Source organism: Anoplopoma fimbria, chromosome 20 (genome assembly GCF_027596085.1).
Source record: "Anoplopoma fimbria isolate UVic2021 breed Golden Eagle Sablefish chromosome 20, Afim_UVic_2022, whole genome shotgun sequence".
NCBI lineage: Eukaryota > Metazoa > Chordata > Actinopteri > Perciformes > Anoplopomatidae > Anoplopoma > Anoplopoma fimbria.
The window spans coordinates 733,475-757,453 of record NC_072468.1 but is presented as its reverse complement, the minus strand read 5'-3'; the positions used below and the strand labels follow the sequence as shown (position 1 = coordinate 757,453).

The window sequence follows — 23,979 nt, the reverse complement described above, 5'->3', positions numbered from 1 at the left end:
ACTTTTACAGGTCCAAATATTGGGTTGGTTGTTCCACTTCAGTGCTTTGCAAAGTCCAGACGTGCTCTTACTGGACTCATCTCTGCTCTCACAGCGTCATCTGGATCACTGCACCGTATGTGTACAAATTGCCAAGGTAATGCGTCGGTGGTCTTAACTATATGCTGTAACACCATGGAGTGCATGAGTAAGTGACTAACCGGCATTTTGGTTGCTACTAATCCCTCAAGTGGACCATTATTAAGAGAAATTTCTGGCCTCTGTACAAGCTTCAGCCATTACGAGGTGTTTTGGATTTGTAACTTTTCCAGCCACTAAAAAATAAAAACCTACAGCGTTTGCCATGAACAACATGGCTACATTCACAAAGATATTCCATCCATTCATGGCCTTCACCCATACAATTGTCTACAAATCTACACAGTAGTGGTGCCATTAATCAACTCGTTAGCTATCTTGCCAGTATTTGCATCATCACATAAATGTAAAAGTTGTATTACCTTCAGATAGTAGACCAGCAGCTCATTTAGGGCAGGATCAGCATTGAGATTAACCAGGAAACATTTGTCTTCGCCCACTTTAATCCCTGATGTTTCCAGAGAGATGCCCATGCTCTCCAGCTGCTTCTGGCGTTCCTGTAAATATAGATAATAACAGTGTTACTGTGCGTATAAATATGAATTAGAACGGAGGTTTTGGAGTCTGTTTATGGCTGATGTGCGTACAGTGGCAATCTCCTCTGTCTTTCTTAGTTTCTCCTCCCAGGTGACGGTCATCTCCTCAATGAGTTTCTCAGACTCGTGCAGTTTCTCCTTCAGCTCAGGAGCCTTCAGTGACTGATGGGAATGATGGAAAAAAGCCTCAGAATCAGTGCAATCTGGATCATCGTATGATGTATGACAAGTCTGGCATGAATTCATTCATATAATTTGAGTGTTTTCAGTCCACCCAATCCCTCCTTTTACCTCGGCCTGAGAGAGTTGAACTTTGAGCTTCTCCACCTCCTCCCTGAGCTCTCTGATGATCCGAGCGTTGGGATCTTCGTTCACTATGGCATGGTTGACGATTCTCTTGGCTCTGTCTGCATAGCGTAGCGTGGAAAGAGTCTCCTCGTAGTTATCAGCCGCTGGACTCACTGTGGCTATCATGGCTGTCTTGCTGTTGCCGCCAAGGTTGTCCTGAGGACAAAAAAACATGTTGCAGGGAAGCATGGCTGATAAATGTTTATTTTCAGTCTAGAAAACAACAAAGGACAAATGTGGAACAAAGTGATTATTTTTGGTCACTGTTTAATAGTGGTAGAAAGTAAATAAGTGCATTTACTACATTTCTAAGAAACTTGTACTTTATGTGAGAACCTTAATTTTTGTTTCTACATTATACTTCTAGTCCGCTACACTTTAGAGGGTATAATATTTTAATACATATTTATAATATAATTTTTGTATTATTTTGATGGCAGGACATTTACCTGTAATTAGCTATTTTTTTCCCCTAATGTGGTATCATACTGCATCTATAACATCTACATAGCATTATAACAACCAAAAACAGAAGGCAGTTATAAATATGTGTAACTTGTGGGTCAAACCTTCAGCAGCCAGGTGAGAACTGAGTCTCTGTACGGCACAAACTTGGCCTTCCCCTTTCCCGCAGACTGATCAGCCAGAGCAGAAATCACACAGCCTAACGTAGTGAGAGACCTACAACCACACAAAAAAACATCAGCTTAAACCTGTCGGATGATGAATTAATATTTTTGCTTGCCTTTTATATCTAAAAATATATAGTTACTTGTTAATATTGCTGCCCTCTTTGAGTCTCTCTCCAGCAGCTCCAGTCTTAGACACTCGCTCACTTCCTGCCAAGTCAACCAGACTCATCTTGCTCACTTTTTCCCCTGAATTCTGTTTACCAACACAAAATTAACAAATAGTCAGTCAGACCCAGGATAAGACAAATATGATACTAATAAATGAGGTACTATGATTCAGTAAATTCAAGGAACAATTCATTGTGAATGTTGGTGGAAAGACTGACCCCAGACTTCAGATCGTAAAGCGTTTGTGTGACAATGATACTGAACACGCCATGTGATCGACTGCTCTCCTCATTCATGTTGGTGGCTGCAACTGTGCGAGATTTGTTCCCCTCTGACATTAACACCTCAATGTCCTAAAAAGATGTGGAGTGAGGTAATAAAAAGACAACAACGTTTGAGTACAGTTTGACATAAAGACACAATTAGAACACATTTCACTAGATATAGGTCAAACTTGCACATCGATCATTATGATAACAGTAAAGTCAGACGGTATTAACATGTGGCTGTGTGCCATGTGGTTTAGCTGGTTCACAGTAGACAGTGAGCCACGGCTCTGGGAAAACCACCGAACGGATATTAGGCAGAGCAGAGCACAGAGGAACAGGGTGGAGATGTTTAAACTTAATTAGGGAAAACCCTGCCAAGGCTTGGCATATAAACTTCCCAAAACCCTATGACTACATCCAACACCAGGAAAATGTGTCATTACAGTTTCTGCACATGGTAGGATGTGAAACTAAATGGTTATTATGAATGCAAATTACCGATTCGACAACCAGGGATATGATATAAGGCATTTCTGCTCGATACTATAAATCATGTCTGTGTGTAAGTTACATATGAGGCCTGTGGTTGTTGAAACGGATTCAGCTCCGCAGAAGTGTGATGACAGGAAGGTGAAAAACACACCTCAAAATTGGTCACAGCCAGCTGAGACAGACCATCCACGTATGGACCCAAGACTTTGTGTTCCCGAACTTTTAGGGACTGTCGGCTCCTTCAAAAAAGAGGGAAAGCAACAAAATGATTGAAAGAGAGGAATAATAAATATTTCATATAAGGGACATATCAGCAAAAAGAAAGAATAAAAGCATTTTCAACAGGGTTTTATAATGTACATTTCATTGGACATTCCTGAAGTAATTTTTTTATGAAACACTTCTTAGAACTTATGCCAGCTCAATAAACTCTCTGACCTTGAGTCCTTGATCAGAATGAATGAAAATTTGAATTAATCCTTCATGGTTTTGAGAAGCTCACATGAGTTATTTGCCGCTTCTCTTTGAGCAGTAATTTAAATTCATTTCTGAGAAATAAGAAACTGGTATTTGGCAAAATGGCATTTCAGAATGACATTAATAGCATAAATAGTTTTGGCGGGATTTTACATTTAAAAAAAAGTTTATTTTGCCATTACTTACTACTTGTGGAAATGGAATCCCCTGCATGTAATTGCAATGTTGAAATAATTAACTCTTCGGCATGTACTACAACTGCAATAAAATGTTAACAGGAGTTTGATGCCAAGTTGACACATGAAAAAAAATCATTCACATTAAAAGTTTCTGAATTTCTTTAGGGGCAAGGCAGGTCTTATTAAAGACAACAAAACAACAAAAATAATGTGTTACTCCACGGCTCTCAGCCCCAAGTCCCTATTGATTACTTCATCTTTAAACACATTCACAAATCCTAAAAAAAAAATGTGAATTTGTTGGTGACTATTTCCAGCTGTGATTTGGTCACTTGAATGTATATTCAGGGCAATAGGCCAGTGCGTGTGGGATTGACTCTAAATAATCTTCAATGTTCATCATAATGAAGGAACATACAACCCAATGGGTATTAATCTAACACCCACAGCAAACAAGAGGATGTCACCACTAGAAAAATGGCCAACTCATGGTGTGAATGTGATCCTTTTTACACCTGACTCCATATCTCGTGTCTATACCAGACTCAATGTTTTAACCTAAAAATCACAGAGGCAGATAGAAGATCAAGAATGTGTGAGGCTTTGTTATGTAAGCGAGAGGAAGTTGCCATCGAAATGGCTCCGGCTTCATCTTCAGACATCTGCAGCGCACAGAGTACTCCACTGTTGTCCCTCTATGGGGATCGGCTCACAGGCTGCTCTGACTGCTCTCCTGCTCCCAGCTTCACTAACAGATGTCCCTGAAACCCAGTCTTTCACAGTTCTCTCTCCCTTGCAGTCTGCCTGCCAACCCACATCAGACCACGCAGGCGAAGAATGCAGCAGTGTCAGAGGACGATGCTAGCCGCTGTTCTGCAGGAAACGACTGGGTTGAGCTTCCTACTCACGGCATTATGTCGCCGTCCCCCATTCAGGCTACTAGACACAACAGAGCTATAAACAGAGATGCAAACTAACACGTAGTGGGAGCTGACGGAGAGGTCACAGCTTGTGCTGGAGTGAGAACATTTCACAACAGTTTGTGTAACCAGCTTTTTCTGTGTTACCCCAGGTCAAAAGCATTACCAAAGCATTACATTCAGCGAGGTTGTTCGGGTCATATAAGCTTATTCTGGAGAAAAAGTCCACACATCAGACTCACCCTTTGGGATCGAGCAGGTCACGGACCTTCTCATTGTAGATCTCCATATAGGACACCTCCACCTTAAAGGTATGGCCCTCGTTCTCCTCTCTGTGGACCCTCTCAAACAGCGAGCAGCAGAGTCGAGGGATTAAACCCGGCTGCTCCCCGTTCCCCATCATGGAAAAGGACTTGCCTGAACCTGGATGGACATTGCAGAGTCACACATGACTGTTTCCAGCACAGCGAGAAGCTCATAAAGTGCAGTGCTTCAATTACAGTATAAGTTAATTTTAGTCTCTACTGTGACCACCCAAACAGAATTTCCTTTTGAGCCCGTCTGCAGAAAAATCGCCTCCCTGAAGGTATCATAAGTCATTCTGCAATACAAATAGTCAACAACTATGCTAGCGGTTCTGTGAAGCTGTTCTTAGACACAACAGTAGCTAAATGCTAAATTCAGCATGCTAACAATCTAAAAATGACAATGTTAACATGCTGATGTTTAGCAGTTTAGCAGTTTAACACAAAGTTAATCTGAGGTTGATGGGAATGTCATTTGTTTTGCAGGTATTTGGTGATAAAGCAAAGTACTGGACAATTGGAAGTTTTGACCCGATGATGGCTCTAAATGAAAAGTTAAGTGATCACCAAAGTTTTAATCCATCATCAGGGGACAATGAATGCCCAAAATTTCATGGCAATCCATCAAGTAGTTGTCAAGACGTGTACAAAGAATTACACAAATATCCAACCGACAAACATTGCCATCCAAAGATCAAATGCCATGTGGTTCTTTGGTTCCTACCACGACTATTATGCTGTTTGCAATATGCAGAATTTATTTTTTTTCAGTTGGTTGGAGCGCCACTAAAATATTTGTGCTCTTCTCTCCAAACTTTTCAGTAGCTGTGTCTCTTGACAGAGTGATTCACTCCAAGACAGGAAGTGGGATAAAGGAGCTAATTTGATCCAGGGTGAAGGAAGGATATGAGTTAAGTGATTCACCAGTGTGATTAGAAATACAAGTCTTCCTGTTCTTAAATGGACACATCTGGAGACAACTTTACCTGCAAATATACTTAGAGAGTTAAGTATAATAGAGGTAATTCAAATGCTTCAAAGACTGTATTTAAAAAAGCCTCAATGTAAAGTGAATCTGGATTTTCAGTTACCTGTTTGTCCATAGGCAAATATGCAGGCATTATATCCCTGGAATGCATTTTCAAGTATTCCCTCTCCAAGGCACTTGAACACCACCTCTTGACCTTTGAACAAAGAATCGCCATGGAGATTTTGGTAAACAGATAAACCATTCAGTTATACTAGTTTTCTGGTTTGCTTCCTTAAATAAGTGCAATACCATTAACACAGTTACATGTATCAACAAGGGACACTTAACAAGAAACAAGGGAAGGGTAAGAATACAAGAAAGATGATAGATTCGTGTCTGGTCGTGTGGAAAATGCAGAGCTGTGTAGAGAAATCTCTTGTGTTGCTCGTTTTCATGCTCCTGCTGAATGGGACAGCTGTTTAAAGAGCTAAATAAAGCCTTGGCCCGGGCCCTTGAGGCAGCCCTTCACTGGACAGATTGCCATGTCGGTTCAGCACAAAGCAGACGGAAGTGTTACATTTCCATCACAAGATGAGCGTGATGTAACAAGGAAAATATGTATAATAACTATGAAAATCTTTCTTGGACTGACAGTAAAACCCCTCTTCTATAGATGTTACAGAAACGTTAGCTGTAACCTTTTCTGTGCAGCTTTCATAAGAGAAATGAATAGTACATACTGCAAGCACAAAAGGGACTGTCCAATATTTTTGTATTTATCGTACAAAATTCCAGGATGTAAAAGGCAACTAACTTGATTGTTTATTTTAATGTGTTCAATCAAAATGCAAATTACCATGTGTACCCACACCTTGCTTTGCTTTGCATGATGCAAAAACAGCTTCCCATTGAGTAGGGAGTTCCCCTGCACTATTGCTGCACAAAGCTCAGCAGTCTTTACATGGGACGTGATTTGAGTTCTTTGGTGATGAGTGGAGGATCAGTTTCAGCGTTTATGACTCACCAGCATATTTGGGAACGTTGGACTCATCCATGGACCAGAAACAGTGGTCAAAAGCGAACACCTGCAGAAGAGTCAGAACAGAGAGTGTAAACACACAACTTCTCACACAATATTGTACAGTACAACACAACCTGATCTTTCTTAGTAGTGGTGTTACGTCTTTTGTGGTACAAATACAGGCTTATTGTGTTGTACCATGCCACCCTGCAGTAAATCAGCAAGACTCAGCTTGTCTGAGTGAGTAAGATGAAGTCCAACCGAGTATTGTTCGAGGTAATGCTCGTTAAGACCGCGCCATGACTGTCTGCACAAATCCACTGTTAGATGCCCTGAGTTTTGTCATAGTGGCTGGATTTAAATGAATTCATAAATCAGGGTCAGCGCTCCCCAGAAGAAATTCCAGCACCCGGTGACCCTCGTCTCCAAGGAAACGGGGCCGTGTCTGTTCCCGGTTGTGCAGGCTGGCTCTCTGCCCTCAGTGCTGGGTCTCACAACACAGGCTTCAGCAGCAGAGACCCCTTGTGTCCCCCAGGCACCTGCATGAGCTATGGATGGATGACACACACATAGAGGATGCTCTCTGGGAAAGAGCGCTGGCCTCACTGATCAAGGACCCCGACTCCTCACAGACAGAGCGGCTCCTGTTACTGTATATGCTTGAAAATCCCCACGCATGTGAAACGTCTCATTTGAGGAGCTTCAATTAGATTGTATAAAAAATGTCTCATATATATTTTGTCTCTGCTCATTCAAAACACTGCTCATGTTGATATATATCACTTCCCAAACCCCCACTCAACTAGGTGATAAGCTTTCATTTATGCTGCTCCCTCAAAAAATTGCTGCTGCACTGTCATCCTGCAGTGCAAGCACATAGCTGCTGCACGTTACTACTTCTGGCTTTCAGTGCACTGCTGCTGCTCTGCCAAAGCACTTTCCCCTACACAAATAACCCAAATAATTGAGCTCCCCTCTAATCATAATAAGGGGCTATTGGCCAGGGAACCACCGGTTGCACAGTCAGCATGGGAAGCACTGAGATCACTGAATGCTTTGAAAGCAAGACCTCCTCTTGTGACTTCAGACAAATGAGTGGGTGCCATTCATAGGAACAAAAGTGCCATCATTCCCAATTAGGGCTGGTTTGGTAACTAAGGCTTCAATCTCCTCTGGTCCATCTTCGTCCAGCCTAAGGGTGTGACTGTGCAGCAAATTGTTCATGACTGGACAATTACTATTAATCAGCAGTACAAATAATGATGGAGCTGAGAAACACAAAGCCCGTTCTGTCATTTCTGGGATGAAAACTGGTCGACGTGATTGGACTGCAACCCCTGTTTAGCCCTCAGATCGAGGGAGACTAATTTGAGTGCCACTGTAACTTAGCAGACAGCCACGTGCTAGTCTAGTTGAAGGGTATTACAGGGTAACTCAGGTTCACGGGCCCCAGAGACCACGCACGCCTGTTGCCCGCGCTAACGCTCCCCCGGTCCAGTCAGCGGCTGAGTGCACTGAACACAAAGCCTGTCCCTGGTGTGTGAAACATCTCTGAGCCAGTCACCAGCGTGTTGTCAAGGGGGGAGCTGGGGGTGCACTCCAACAATGCAGCTTTGAATGCGCACACACACTGCCCCAGTGTCCGCGCTCATCCCTCTCTCATTGTAGGGCCTTTGTGGGTGTCCACGAGATCTTAAGAGTGCTGACACATTCACACGGACATCTATCCGGCTCCTGCTGGCCTACCAAACTACTAAATCACTCTCAATCACGTCCCTAGAAACGACGCCACGACAGTAGATCAACCTGTGCAGGATGCTTCTGATCCCCTCAGGGGGAATTGTGTTGTGCAGCATCCTGCTTCTGGATGATTTCAGTATCTGTGGTACCAGGAAAGTCAGTGAGAAGACAGATGACTGTTTCTGCTGACACTGTCAGTTCTGTGGATGCTGGCCAGTTTTTTTTGGAGTAACAGAAAGAGATGAAACTTACATACCTTGGATTGTTTCCTGTTGAATGAGAGGGACAATCCATCATAAACCCACGGGTGAACCAGAGAGAAAGACAAGAGAGAAGAAATAACATGTTAGAATTGATACAATTTAACAGGCAGACCATGTTCCCTCTCAGATGTAGCTGCACTTCTTACAGTAGGAAACTTCCCCTTTGTCTGTGTCGACTTTTTTGACCTGAAATGTGTGTATTTAAACCAAATTTTCAAACTCCTGGTGGAACTTTCACATTCACTTCTTCACTCATTTATGCAGTCATTCATTCACTTCCACACAGGGGCGTTTCCTGGTGGTAGGTGATGCTGTGATTGGGTTCATAATTGAGCCAGTGGAGCATGAGGGAGGGAAGAGATTTAGGATTCAATGTCCCACTGACTCTGTTGAGTAAATAGCTCTTATGCCTGTGGACTTAACAGAGAGGCCAGGTTGGGGAAGCCACACTCAGCATAAGCAGCTGCCGGAACCAAGGACAAAAGGGTAATATATATGGCCAGTTATGTAGGATTATTCTCTTAACTGGAGAGGGAATTCCCCAAAGCTGAAGAAAACTATAACAAATTCAGACAAATGTAACAGCCATCATAACGCATGGCTAGGAAATTATTGTTTTTGGCACATGCATGTTGAAGTACGATGCATTACAACATATACACCACCCTAACGTTCTACATCTGCAACAGTCCTGTCCTTCAACAGTCAGCAGATCTCTCCTGCAGGCGTCTCCTGGCACAGAGACAGAGGTGGACATCACCTTCACACAGTAACTAATACAGGGCAAGACTGAAACACTGCACCAAAGCGTCTCACACAAACGGAGCTGAGTCACCGACAATAGCACGCCTGGGGAGCTGCACCACAACACCCACAAGAAAATACTCTTCAGCACTTTTATGTTCATGTTAAAAATAAAAATAAATTAAGGGTATAAATTATTAACAGATTTGCTTTGAGGACTATACTAAGGCCATTATCTGTGCTCAAGCTCATTATGATGAGGGACAGAAAGAGAGAGTGTGGGTAGAGGAGTAAAAACAGAAGAGGACCTCGTTTGGGTTCATAGCCTGAATCTGAATCTGGGTCACTGACAACCACTGCGACTGGGTCTCAATCAGAGCAGACAAAGACTGCAGCAGGGCCCAGTCCTCTAGTCGGGCCCTCCACACTGCAGAACAGAGAGGGGCTGTCTGTGAGGAGCTATGAGATATATCAGCATCAGACGGCATGGAGAACACATCTAAGACTTCCTATGTGCAGACAAGGACGTTGTGATCAAAGACCACTGAAAAAGTGAAAGGTAAAGAAAAATCTTCATATGGCAGTGCTATAAAGTGGGTATGCGAAAGATGAAAAAAACATGTGGGAGAGTTATGAAAACAAATAGACAGACAACAGCTACAAGCGTAGAATGTGAAATGAACAAAGACAGAGAACAGATGCACCCCTATGTTGAACAAAAGGACAACAGACATAAGACCGGAAAGAGAGAGAGACAGACTAACAACCACACACACATCAAATGTGGAGACAAAAGACATGCAGTTATGGAATGTGTGCAGTCTAAACTCTTCAGCATGAGAAACTATCTCTGCTGAAACAGAGCTGCTGCAGTGGTTCGTTGGCTCTTGCTCATCGTGTCATATACTGTAAGTACAGTTTATGGTATGCCGGGTATGCTGAACAAGACAATGAGGGGAACTGTTTTGGACTGTCTATATTTAGGATTTCATAGAGCTACTATTTCCACAGAAAATCTCTTAAAAAATGCATTTAATTAGAAAAATGTACTTTATTTCATTCCTGTATTCAATGATATAATGTCTTTTCTTACCTCTTCCCCACCACAAAGATAAGACCTCCCCCTCAATAAGTAAAAGCACATTAGGCTCAAGTTCTCCCACTCATAATCTCTTTAATCTTCCCAGAAACCCCTTTCCGTCAAAGCAATTTTTTATCCTGCTTTTGAAAAACATGTAAGTTATGTCCTCACTTTATATAAATCTTTTTTTATTTTACGCTCATATTATAACATTTACTAGTTATTGGAAGAAATCATGTATTTTCCAAGGTGTTATGGTCAAAATCAATTGAGACTGTAAGACATGCTTATTTGAACACTGACTTTCTATCAATACAATACCATGACTATGTTAAATGAAATAAAATGATTCTATACTGTCAATGTGGCAATACTCATAATAATAATTTGGATTTAAATATTTTAGCGCTGCAAATAACAATTATTTTCATTATTGATTAGTCTATCAATTAATTTCACAATTAACAGCTGTGACAAAGACAAGCCCAAAATCCTCCTAAAGGATTGAACCACAGACAAATGTCAACCAATTGATTAAGAAAATAGTTGTAATGCAATATACAATAATTATTCATGATAAATATTTTTTAATCACAATATCTTAATTCATCAGTTAGAAAATTCTAATGGTGGATGCTTGGTTACAAATGCTGTACAGTGCAGCTCCAAGTGATTTAAGCATGAAGTCCATGGGGCCATTTGCTTAGTAGACAACATGCACGCCAAGTCATGGCCTGAGGGGCTTATTACAGGCTGTGTTGTGGTTGACCAAGTTTGTGACACACACATACTGTTTGACACAGTGCCAAATAACATCAGATTCCTTCCCCCTCAGAGGCAGATGCAGGCGGACACTGCAGACACAGCAGGGCATGGTTGAAGTCTTAAAGTCCCATTGCGGGGCTGGTTCTGAGTGGCTTAATGTGTGAGTGTTATCATGGGCACGCTGAAGCTCCAACGCCTCCAGCTAGCTCAGGCCAAAGCACCCATGAATGGTTTCAACTTGGCTGAGGGTGGACATTGGCCTTTCATGCTACTACGATTCACCCCTCCGTTCAGATTCTGTGTTGTGGCAGACAGATTTAAGGAGCTCATTATTATCTTTTTATGAAACCCTTATTTCCCATTACGTATAATAAGAAATACCACCTCAGAGCCATCATTTTTAAATTCAAGGTCGGTTTCACTAAGCTGATTGGTGTTTCGATTGGGTGGGTGAGCAGCAGTGGAATCACCCCCCTTGGTTATGGAGCAGGATTAAGGCCACTGGGTCATTATGCCACTGAAAACTGTGCTCTTCAAGCCCAGTAGGCAAAAAAACAGATTAACTCACTGTATCATCCACCTACTGATTCATCCATCTACTGATTCATCCATCTACGTTAAAAAAAATGAACATTGCATGGCCACACTCACAGAGGTATAAAACGAAAAGCTATTTCAAATTTAATTGAATCCGACAAACTGACAGATCTGGAGCAGGCCGGTTCAAATTAGATACCAGAAATGATGCGAATGGTGTTATCTTCTGAAATCAGGGTATGACAGCGCAGAAAATCATAACGAAAAGATTTAAAGTCCAAATCTATAAACACAAATGTTGTGGCTCCCTATTTTCCAATGCATAAAGGACATATTTTCAGTTTCATCAGAGTGATCTAGTTTTGCAAGAGTTTCTGATGATATAATCCTGCTGCTCAATTGGGATGTGTAAGCCACATGGATGAGGTTCACCCCCCACTGAGATGACATTCACAACACTCATCTGCCCTGTGCATGCACACCCACAAACATAGCCCCCATAGATTAAAATACCTCTTCTCAATCTGTTGGCTAAACTATGGCTCCCCCACTCTTTTAACCTCCATTAGACAGCACATATGACTCTTTCCCCTGTTTGGTTTGTCGAAATGCTTCAGACAATTACAATTCAAGAAGCTCCAGAGCCAAAAACAATTTTCAGAGCTCTCTCTCTTTCGCTCTGTGTGTGTATGTGTGTGTGTGTGTGTGTGTGTGTGTGTGTGTGTGTGTGTGTGTTGTGTGTGTGTGTGTGTGTGTGTGTGTGTGTGTGTGTGTGTGTGTGTGTGTGTGTGTGTGTGAAAGGGTTGGGTTACGGTGCACTGTGCTCTCACAGGCAACAGGCTAACATTTCAGTTGGTCCTCCAGTATGTTTAAAACTGAACACGCCGGCCCCCACCCACTCAAGGCAGAGGTCACCCTGCTGCACAGACAGACAGGAGAGAGCAGGAAAATACCAAGCACTTAGTTGCAGTAAGAGAGTGTCGCTCTCTCGTCTGAACAAATTAAAACTCAAGATGATTCCAAGGAAACATGCGGCCCAATTTAAGATTGAGCGGGATGTCACTTTTATAAGCATGAGTGATCCAAAAGTAAACATGACAAGTGGTTGAAGTCAGAGGTTTATATTCAGGACATTTGGATGTATTTAAAAAACAGCACTAAGGGGAGTTGGCTTGTTGATGACAGAAACAGACCCACAGGACTGATCCAAGCTTCTGAGACATCTAACTCTGACTTCTGACTCACAAACAATTTCTGGAGCTCCTTCAGCTTTAATACGTCGCACTTCCCTGAAAGTAAGTAGCATCTTGGCCAGTGGCAGGAGAGGTATTCAGATCCTTTACGTAAGTAAAAGTACAAATACCACAATGTAAAAATACTCCAGTACAAGTAAAAGTCCTGAAATTCAAAATTCAAAGTTTTTGTTTTTGAGAAGTACAGGGATGAAGAGCCACGTCTCTCTCAGGAATGTGACACTCGTTGATGTGGTTGTTATGCTTTATTATTTTATTTACGTTTTATATATTAAGATAATTATTTAGGTGTATATATGATAACATTAAGTTCATTATTTTAGTTATCCAAGTGATAGAAAGTGGTAGGACCTTATAATTGTTTACTTCTGCCTACTCCTTTTTGAACATGTAATATGAATGTATTTTAGAAATTTACTGTTTATTTTATTGGTTATTCTTGTTTTATTATCTTATTATTTTTTAAGTGTTTGAATAGATCTATAGAATCTACTTTAACATAAAATAAAGGAATTAGGGCATTGTGACTTATACCTGTATGTCATAAATACTTGCATATGAATGCTGAAGCATTATCTAACTGTTGTAGCTAGAGCTAGAGCTACTTTATTTAAGGTTTAGTGGTTTACTCCAGTGGTGCCCCTGCAGAGGCTCTCAAGATAAATCTTAGGGGTTGTGAGATGATCAGAGGGAGATGAAAGAAGAAAAAAGTCACAAATCTGTTTTCATTTTTTGGACTTTTCCCTAACTGAAGTTTTAGGGGGGGGGAAGTCTCTGGAGCAGTTTACAACTCAACAACAATGAACTCAACACAGCTGTTTGTACTGCATGGGGTCATAAGGCCAAAATATTTGGGACCTCCCTTTTATCTTTACAACGTGTCATATTTAAAAAAAATGAACAACACCTGTCAGATGAATGTAGTGGAGTAGAAGTATGAAGTAGAATGAAATGGAAATGCCCATATAAAGTACAAGTACCTCGTAATTGTTCTTCAGCACAATTCTTGAGTTTACGTACTTTGTTACTTTCCACCACTGGACTTGGCAAGTTGAACATTTTTGAAACAAAAGTGTCCATGGTTCTTTGTTCTAAATGCTAAACTTAGCTTCCTATGAAAATATTTGAGGTGGCTGGGGGATCTCACTCATTAGGTCATCGACATAACTCCAGAATTCTTCTGTAACTTGGCAACCGCTGTCGCTGAGCAACAGTGGTAAACACGGAGGAGAGACAACCTACCAGCCTCATGAGTCAAAGTTCCAATATGAAAGCCAAGCTCAGGATCTCAAAAACAGCCTTAATGAACAGCACCGCCATCATCAGCGCACATGTTGCTCATACTGACTTCTGTGTGGGACTCTCGAAGTTTCCATAACAAACGTTAACAACACAACATATGATGCAGACAGGGTCTAATTTAATCTTCCCCGGTATTTCTGACACCACTGTGACAAGCTGGGTCAGCAGCAGGCTGTGTGTGTGCTAAAACACAGAGAGGGATACTGACCCTGTTTGCTCTAAAGCCTTGAAAACAAGCCACAAAAAAGCGAAGTTCATCAATTTGTTCAATATGGTAAGTCTTCCTCCCCAGGGGAAATAAAGCGACACATTTACTACCGGGACACACCTTCTTTGACCCGGTCTGTCACTTATCTAAATGCATGTGCAGTGTGTCAATAGACAACAAAAGCAAGAGTTAGCATGCTCATAAAGCGCAAAATATATCACAAAAAGTAATTAATTGCAAAGAGTAATATGCCAAATAGATCTTGGCAGTACATGTGTGCCTGGATAATTAAAATTAATGAGCAAAGTATTTATTTCCAGACAGAGATAGAGAGAGTTAAAAACGTGTTTATAAGTTTTTGTTAATGTTGATTGGCTCTACCTTTCCAGTTTGAAACTGAAAGTGAGTCCGCAATAACCTATCCAACTAGGATATTTAAATAATCCAAACTGAGCAAGCAGCTTTCAGAACTTCAAAAAGGCCTCGTATGAGAGAATCACTCAAGAAGCCAGAAAACAAGAATCATTGTGGAAGAAATGTGAGAGAATTAAATTTCACATATGCTGCACTCAGAATGAGCAGCCACATCTGAAATTAATGAGACAGACTTGACAAAGAGGGAGGGAGCCATCTTTTCTCAATTCCGGATCAAGATGTAAACAATGTCCCACCCTCTGAACAAACAGGGAACAGTCCTTGAAGGAATACAATCGCTTTATCAGCGCCAGGAAACACTCTCTCCTTATTAAACGCTTGAAAAAAGCCTTAGAGAGATAAACGCTAATATGATTTTACATCTAACTCTGAGAACAACATCTTACTGCACGGAAAGGTTGATTATTGGCACATAGGGAGTAAATTGGAAAGACAAAGGGAACATTCCTGTGGGCAGCCATTAGACAGGGCAGCATTGTCATTCGGTAAAAGCTTGCTTTAGAAGGCATGATGACACTTGGTCCTATGTGGCCTGATAAAAATTGTGACCAAAACTTCAACAATGCAGAAGAATGTCATGTCTACTCAAAATCTCTATTTAACAGATGTGAAATCTGTGTATCATAAGGGTTAGCAAACAGACAGAGAGCATTTAAAGGCTATCTGTAAAGGCATTAACAAAACACATGTTGAACTCATTGGGTTGGTCTCTGGCAATCACCAGGGAAAGACTGCAAACAAATTTAATGGAATAGTTCAACATTTTGGCAAATATGCTTGTTTTCTCTCTGGCAGAGAGTTTCTTGTGGAGTTTGATACCACTCTCTGTACAGTAAATTGGAAGAGTTGAAATAGTATGGCTCATACTGACCATAAGACCAGAAATTATAATAAACTCCAGAGTTGTGAGAAAAAGAAATGGAGGACCCATCCACACAACTATCTCTGAACATACTTCCAAAATGATTAGCACAAGATTATTTAAAGATGAGGAGGCACAGTGCTACTAGCACAATCCTCCTGGATGTCATTTTAATTGATGATCCTCTCCACACTATTCAGATTAAAATATCGAAGGAAGCAAGACAACTCATTCAAGTGGAAATGAACCGCATTGAGCTCTTGTAATCATTAGTGATAAGCAGCAGAAATTTCAAGCTTGGTTACGAACATGATCAGATAAAGACATACTTCGACCGATTATCCTAAAATGCTGGACTGCAGAGCTACAGTAGCATCGAGGACAAGAAAACAAAAGTAACATGTGGACCCCAATGGAGAGACATCTTCACTGATTTAAAAACTGTGTGTTTTAGTTAGCTACAATGAGAGGAAAATAAAATATCTTCCTCTGATATCAACCAAAGTCCCGTCTGGCTTCCTTAAAAGTTAGCTGAGGTTAGCTCTGTGTATTTAGACTAAAATATGCAGAAAAGGGAGTGTTCATATAAACAAGACTTTCCAAGACTTGAAGACCCTGTATTCAATTGATGCATGTTGACGGACATGCTGGGGCATGATGGATGTAATATGGCCCTTTTGTGTGAGTCGAAGGGTATTTTCTTGTCATGATGCTCCACCACTCAATCCCTTTGCAGACAGCAGCCTCAGGTATTTCTCTGCCTCTCCACCCCCACCTTCATTGTGTCCAAACCCCAAAGGAGAATAGACTGGCGCGTGAAAACAAAACGACTTTCCCAGATTCCTATTTCAAATATTCCATTCATGCCAACTCGACAGGTAGATGAAAGATTAAACTTGGGAAACTTAACCTGTCGCCCTGGAGTCACAATCCATGTTTCATTTGCCCACCACTGAGATTATTTTTCATTTTTCAGGGGAATAGTAGAGGGGGCTGTGGGTCACGAGTGTTGCTATAATGCTCGGCGGTGCAAAGAATGAGGCTTAACCATCAAAGGAAAGCCCTTATTTTTCTTCAAATTCTTTAGGTGACTTTCATGTTTTCATGCCTTGTGTGGTCTCTGCAAAAACCTGATTAAAATTCAGACAGAATTTGTAAAAGTTTCGATTAAAGTGTCTCCAAGTTCAACCATGAGAGACTTTGTTTTGTATCTCATCAGACTAGGGACAGATTTAGTATTTCTAGGTATTGCGCAAAACTATTGGGGCAATAGGAGTTTCACTGAAAACTGAACAATGCTATGTAAAATGATTACTGCTGCCTCCTCTTTGAGGCAGTGCCTTAGCCTGATTCCCATGGGAGAGAATAAGTTCCCATGATTCTGGCCCTGCAGCCATATTTGGCATGCTAATACCCACTAAATCTGACACACAGGAACAGGTGTCTTTAAAACAAGGCAAACTCTTCGTGATCAGGGTATCCCCTTCTGCTGCTACACAAGAAGTCGAGAGGAAAATTATATGGTTTAAGAAAACCATGGCAGCCTAAACACAGAGACCCAAAACACACACACACACACTCACACACACACACACACACACACACACACACACACACACACACACACACACACACACACACACACACACACACACACACACACACACACACACACAGCACTAGAACTGAAATGTTAACAAGTAATTATATGGCTGGACTACACTATAGAAAAGAAATGTGACATAATAAAACCAAACTGAACCAAAGTCACTCACAGTTACAGAATGTACTACCATAAGAATTACAATTTATATAATTGCTAAAATATAATGCCAAATATAGGTTTGGCAGAATACAAAAAAAGAGTGAAAGTGAACCAACAGCAGTAAAAAACATTTAAGAATGCAACAACAAAATCAGATCTGGAAACGTCCCCTGAATGAGAAATGTTGTGGTGTATCACACAACAACATAGCAACAGGTAGCGGTGGAATCTGGCAGAGACTGAACAGACAAAATCAAGATTACTGAGAAGTCGGCGGAGGTTACAGTGTATCTCGGAGAAAACGGCTATGATCTGGTCAATGATAAGTCGGAGGAGAGAGGCGAAGCTCCTGAAAGACATGCCTACATACTGATGTTTTCTATCATGTTCTTACTGTGGTGTTCTAAGAACATAATGCTGACATTGGTATGCATTGCACTTTATCTTCAAGTTAGATCTGGGGAAAGTTGTATTTTGCCAATGGGTTATCAGATAAGTCCTAAAGATTGCTGTTTCCAATGTTCTCTATGACGGAACGTCTCTGGGCAAGGCAAACGTCCTGAAAGATACATAGGCGCTTTATTATAATAATTATAATAAATAGATATTTATTTTCGCTCATAATCAAATACAGAAAGAAAATGAAAGAAAGGATATAAAGTGCAGCAGGTATGACATATTTTTGTAGGCCAACCGAGAAATTAGCTTCGCTCTGGCAAACACAAGTTAATGTTACTTATAAGTTTTGGTCCTCAAGATAATCTTTACTAGTGATCACAACCTGAATGATGTTAGAAACATAAATGCAATGACCAAAAGTAAAAAGCTAACATTAGGCTATAAATGAACTATAACACGGTTGCATTACGTCTTGGCTGTGGTCCATCAGGACCATTACCTCACATCACAAAAACTGATTATTTCCATCTGCAGTTGGGCTCATCAATAAAGCTTTGGACCCCCACTGACTCTGACACATACCCAGGTCAATTTCTAACAGTTACACGCCCTTGCATGACTCTTCTCTATTAAAATACACCTGACACTTTAATAATACACTTGTTTTAACATACTCTTATTATTTTTACCATATTATATTGTACATTTTTTTATTTTATATTTTCAATTATGTCTTATACTATTGCACTGTGTTTATTGTTATGCACCAGTTACCAAGCCAAATTATTTGTATGTGTACAAACTTGGCAATACTCGGTTTCTGATTCTGTCAGTAAACATCCACAAGTCGGGCTAGCAAGCATTGTTAATGTGTAGTAGTTTCATTTAGCAAATACTTGCAACTGCCTTTTTTAAGATACGTAAAAAAAAGCTGAATAATTAATATTTACTGTAGTATCTTATGTCATAGAACAAACCATTGAGCTCAAGCTTGTGTTAACCAAAGGCCTTTTTACTCATCAAACCAAGAACCCATTGAATTTGAGAAGAGGCAAGTGAGTGCAAAAATGCAGACTCATTTCCAGGTTTAAGGACCACTCTATATTGCAGCTGTAGTCACTCTAAATCTCTGTACTTTTGTTGATATTCCTCTGACCTTTCACCCACGACAGCTTTGTGTTCTGTTGTTACGTACCCCGTTCCAACATATGTTAACTTTGAGCGTGATTTGTTTAATTGCCTGGAACGCTGCCATTGTGTGGCAATTTCTGTTCTGATAATTGCCTTAAGTACAGGTTAATATGTGGACCCAAGCTACTGTGGGAGCAAGCTCATTACCATTTAATGACGACTGTTTGGTACATGGAACAGCAGAGAAAGTGTTACACTTAAAGAAGACTGGATGTAGGCCGTGAGAAGAACCTTGAATGTGGCATGTAGTTGCCTTCTATGACTTCCTTTTTAGCAGTCATGCTGTGGACTTTTACAATAGCCGAAGGAGTTGTTCATACTATTTCAGTGATCAATCAAAGGGAAAAACAAATAGTCTTAGTCCTATTAGATGTATTTGCGCCTGTGGGTAATCAGGTCAGCTGTTCAATCATGTGTGACACTAAGAAGAGCAATCAAACCAAGCAAAAAATGGTAGAAAACAACTTCAACTGCAAAGGGTGAAAAATAATATCTCAGACCGTTAACAGTCATGACATTTCACGGACTTCCCAAGCATTCAGCCATCATTAGCCTACATGTTGTGCGATCTCCTCGTTACAATCTGAAAGCATGTCAGATAACAAGCAAAGAAATGCTGTTTCTTTTGCTGACAAAAAGTGAACCGTTAGGGGATACTAAGCTCTTCCTTTTGTCACAGCTTTCTTCAGCTATTACACCATATAAACTGCTGATAAAAGCGTACAGCCTCCTGCCATAAGGCCCAGTGTGGTCTTAATACCACTTTGAATGCTACATAAGTTAAATTAGTTCTGACTCTGCTGATAGCCTGAGGCCTGTCATTAATCTGTTCAGTCGAACAGCCATCTTCAAACACGCTTAACCACTTCCAACGGTCTTAAAGCTCAACATCCGACATAAAATATACAGAATGAGGGTGATATTATTATGCTGAGATGATTAGTATTGGAAAGTGCACGTGAAATATGTTACATAATATCATGTTGCAAGCAGGTGGGTGACAGACACACTGTCCTCAGCATATGTCTGCTGCATTTATGTCAAAAAAGAATTGTTTCAATTCAAGATAAAAGTTTACAAATCTAATCCTCACCACTGTGTATCAGGATTGTGTATGTGACTTAATGTTCTTATGTATTTACATACATTGTAGCTACACAATTATATGATAACCATGTTATTGATACTGTATTTACAACCAGGATGAGGTTTTTGCAAAGAAAGTGCATTATTGTGTATGTTTTCACCTACAAACACCCAACGCCCCCATAATGACTGCACACTTATCTTACTCTACTGGACTCAAACTGACCACAGAATGCAAAAGACGCTCAAACTACAACAAGTTACTGCACAGCACTGCTGGCTATAATGTATTCTGTCTTTATTCATTATATATAGTATTCAGCTGTTTACCTGCTGTGTTCTTTCGCGTTTGAGGGCGGTGGGTGAAGCACAGTTTGGTTGTCCTCCATTTCCACGACACATTTTGTATTCAGTTCAATTTCTGTGGAGAGAAGTTCGTTGGTGTGAAGAGTTCAATCTGAGCTCCTTTGACCGTCTTTAAAATTAGACTCAAGTCTGACTTCAAGCTCATAAACTCGAGCTGAAATGGCGAAGAAATGCAAACTTTATGATAATGTGTCCGCAAAGAGAAACGCGTCGTTTTAACACTCACCTCTGCGGTTCATGGGCCGGACTCTCACCGCAACTTTTACCTTTGAATCCGACATTTTCGTCCACTTTGCTCTCCCACCCTGTCTGTAGTGTGCAGTCTGTGAGTCCCGACGAGCAGCCCGGGTTACTGCCAGGAAAGAATAAAGAAAAGGCAGCAGACTGTAATTAAACGAGCCCAGAGAGAGTCCGGAGCTCCAGGAGAAGAGATGGGGATATGTTCATCTTCTTTTTTTGTTCCTTTAAATCCATCCGGGTTCGCTTTTTGTGCAAATCCAGCACTCAGCTCCAGACAGCATCCCCACCGCCATCTTCCACTGGGAGCAGACTGCTGTCCTCTGGCAGACTGGGAACGGCTTCACGCACCAGCTTCTCGGGGAGGAACCAGTGGAACCAGTGACATGTGAGGCTTTACATGAACCCATGATGGGCATCATTAAAGACGACTTAGAGGTGAGGATGAGAGACAGAGTTTAAACAGTCACATTAAACATGTATTCTGTGTTTGCCCTCTCTCTCTCTCTCTGACACACTACTTTAATTATTGTATATATATTTTAATAATATTAATAATTCATATTAACAACTGTATTATTTACTATAGCAGCAGGGCCGTAGCCCTATTTTTGGAAACACTGAGATACCCATTTTACAAATAACACACACACACACACACACACACACACACACACACACACACACACACACACACTTCACTACAGCCTATAATTTATCATAATTAGGAAAATGTTTTAATCACAAAAGCATAAAAAATATATATTTATAGTATAGTGGTTTGATTTTTTTTTAAATAAAATATATAAATAAAGAAATCTTTGAGAATGTTATAAAATATATGCGTAATTGTGTGAAGCTACAGCTAGCCATAGCTTCCTATCTTTTGAATTGTGACCCCTTTAAAATGAAGTCATTTCTATTTGTTCGACCCCTAATCACCAATCAATCAATTGTGAGCAATTCAACCAAGAGTGTTTTTTAGTTTTTTTACAGAGATGGTTTCATCTCAAGGATTTTTTGTGGCTCAAAAAGGTGAAAGTATGCAGCAAACATTACAAAAACAATGTTTTATCTAACAAATATAGTTGTAATCCTTTAATCATTGCAAAACTGTCAAAACATGTTACCTATACATTGGTTTTCTATGCAAAACAAAGCATACAGCAGCTAATAGCACTCATTTGATTGTTTTCACATTTTTCAATGTAAAACTTTACTTATTAATGACTTAAATAGCATAGCCAGGTCACCTCATCATTTCATAATATGAAAGATACATGTCTCATAGTATACCGCCTGTTCATCATATGTGAGCTATATCATGGGCCCAGCTTCATATTTAGCAGAAAAACTCTTCACAGTATGGTCTCCACTGTCCAGAACGACAAGGGTGTTGTTCAGTGACACAAGTCCAACTGGACGGATGAGGTGATCTCCCACAAGTGGGGTCAGGGCTGGGCCATTCTGGAGCTTCCCCAAACTCCAAATCATCCCCTGATTGGAGTCAATCACAATCACACCTCCATCTTCGTCAAAGGCCACGCCCGACATGTGGAGCCTCACTGGGAACTGCAGGGTCAGGCTGAAACTGTCAGTCTGATAAAGGAGGTGAAAGTCTTTTGTAAAAACTCTTAGCCTCGTGTGTTGGTGCCTCCCTGGTGGATATGTGTCATCAGTTAAATGCTCCATCACTGCAGTGTTCCCAGTCACCCAACAGCAGGCCACCGCTCTCGGATGCTGCAGGTCTGCAATGGCTGTTTGATGCTCTAGAGCGAGGCCTCGAGTATAGTCAACTTTTAACTGGGACAACGTGCCGACCTTGATGTCTGAGACCAGGATGTGCCCACAGCTGTTTGTGTCCACACCCCAGGGCATCTGGAAGGAATCTTTGACCGTCAAAACATGATTACCCCTGGAGGTGAAGACCTTCACAGCTTTATCCCCTGCATCAGTAACCACCAGGTGACCACAGGGAGTCACCGCCACATCCACAGGAAAACATATCTCCCCACTGCCTTGTCCTCTTCTCCCAAAACTGTGCAGCTTTCTGCCCTGTGGACTGAACACCGCCACCCTCTTCTCTCCATCATGCACCACCACTATCGTCCCTGACGATCCCAAAACGGCTATGCCAGTGGGATTGATAAGAGTCCCCCACCCTCCAAAAGCTGTACAGAGGCGCGGAGCTGTGGATGTTAGACTTGCATCCAAGCCAAGGCCTGCCTTTGCCCTTTGAGGAGCAGAAGATGATGGGGGAGTCCGGGACAACAGCAGCTCCTGCAGGTCACTAAGAGCCTGGCAGTGGGAGGTGCTGTCAACACTGCACAGCTGTCGACAGAACGGGCACTCCAGCTTCCTCAGGAGAGGGTGGGACAGAGCCCTGATGCATTCCAGACAGAGTACATGGCCACAGGAGAGGTTCTGTGGTTTGCGCTCCTTCTGCTGAGTGCTGAACTTCTCGAAGCAGACTTTACACTCCAGCAAGTTGATCTGGATATCTCTCAAAATCCCCTCAGGACTCAGGTTGCCACGACTCGGGGAACCAAGACTCTCGGCCATGACCGAAATATCCCAATGTGCTGTAACCCTGGTGAGACGGATCAGTCAGCTGATGCAGGCTGCAGGAGGTTAAGGAAACCAAAAATAGAAAGACTGGTGATTCAAATTAGATGGAGAGAGTGATGACAAGAGGGATATGAAGGCAGAGCATGTAAAATTTTTGTCAACACACTCATGTCCTATGCTTTAGGCCCAACAGGTCACGTGACATTTTGCACAACACTGAGGCTCTCTGCTGCCCTCTGTTGGAAATGAGCTTACACACATGTTGGAAAAGTGAAGTGTGGTTTTAAACAGAAAAGAGAAAATAGCAGAAATAAACTTCATTCCATATTTTATATGTTTACTACCTGTTATACAACAAGGTATTTGGCTTGATTTAAAGCTAGGGTCAGCTGTTATGTGGTGTTGCAGTTTGCCTGAATACTCACTGTGGGTTGACTGCTGCTGAACACTGTTCTTGTTTTCGGCTATTAAACATTCTTTGCTGTTCTTTTCGAAGGGAACATCAACCGTACCTTCAAAAACATGTTGTAATAGGTCAACACGAGGCAGCTATTTCAGTCTGGGAGTTTCACGGTTTGCAGACTGAGTGAAATCTGATCCAACAGGCAGTGCCAGTCAGCCAATCCAGCACCCCTTTGCTGCAGCAGGGCATTCTTCAGAGGTCGAGCAAGGTCTTTCATGATTTCCTATTGTTATGTATTCAAACAGTCTCCTACTCCTGT

At 41.3% G+C, this 23,979-nt stretch overlaps 2 protein-coding genes across 2 annotated transcripts in view; both read right to left on the bottom strand.

Moving 5' to 3' along the window:
- kif13a (kinesin family member 13A) overlaps window positions 1-20,925 on the bottom strand; it is a 36,347-nt gene extending 15,422 nt beyond the window's left edge. Inside the window, exons 1-13 of the mRNA XM_054621746.1 lie at window positions 20,679-20,925; window positions 20,417-20,507; window positions 8,452-8,464; window positions 6,459-6,519; window positions 5,556-5,648; window positions 4,402-4,582; window positions 2,735-2,822; window positions 2,041-2,175; window positions 1,795-1,907; window positions 1,592-1,703; window positions 966-1,178; window positions 726-836; window positions 501-635 (exon numbers count right to left, since the gene is read on the bottom strand). Of these exons, the coding sequence (XP_054477721.1) occupies window positions 501-635; window positions 726-836; window positions 966-1,178; window positions 1,592-1,703; window positions 1,795-1,907; window positions 2,041-2,175; window positions 2,735-2,822; window positions 4,402-4,582; window positions 5,556-5,648; window positions 6,459-6,519; window positions 8,452-8,464; window positions 20,417-20,507; window positions 20,679-20,733 (1,401 nt within the window). The 5' untranslated portion in view covers window positions 20,734-20,925. The remainder of the gene's footprint in view (window positions 1-500; window positions 636-725; window positions 837-965; window positions 1,179-1,591; window positions 1,704-1,794; window positions 1,908-2,040; window positions 2,176-2,734; window positions 2,823-4,401; window positions 4,583-5,555; window positions 5,649-6,458; window positions 6,520-8,451; window positions 8,465-20,416; window positions 20,508-20,678) is intronic.
- A 1,067-nt stretch (window positions 20,926-21,992) lies between these two features.
- Window positions 21,993-23,324, bottom strand: LOC129110241 (E3 ubiquitin-protein ligase NHLRC1-like). The gene has a single exon (XM_054622425.1). It carries the CDS (start codon window positions 23,249-23,251, stop codon window positions 22,007-22,009), a length of 1,245 nt encoding a protein of 414 aa, XP_054478400.1. The 5' UTR covers window positions 23,252-23,324; the 3' UTR covers window positions 21,993-22,006.
- Window positions 23,325-23,979: the final 655 nt, after the last annotated feature.

Bases quoted from the DNA above. Each gene is read 5' to 3' on its own strand.
- LOC129110241 (XM_054622425.1), bottom strand. From the start codon at position 23,251: ATGGCCGAGAGTCTTGGTTCCCCGAGTCGTGGCAACCTGAGTCCTGAG.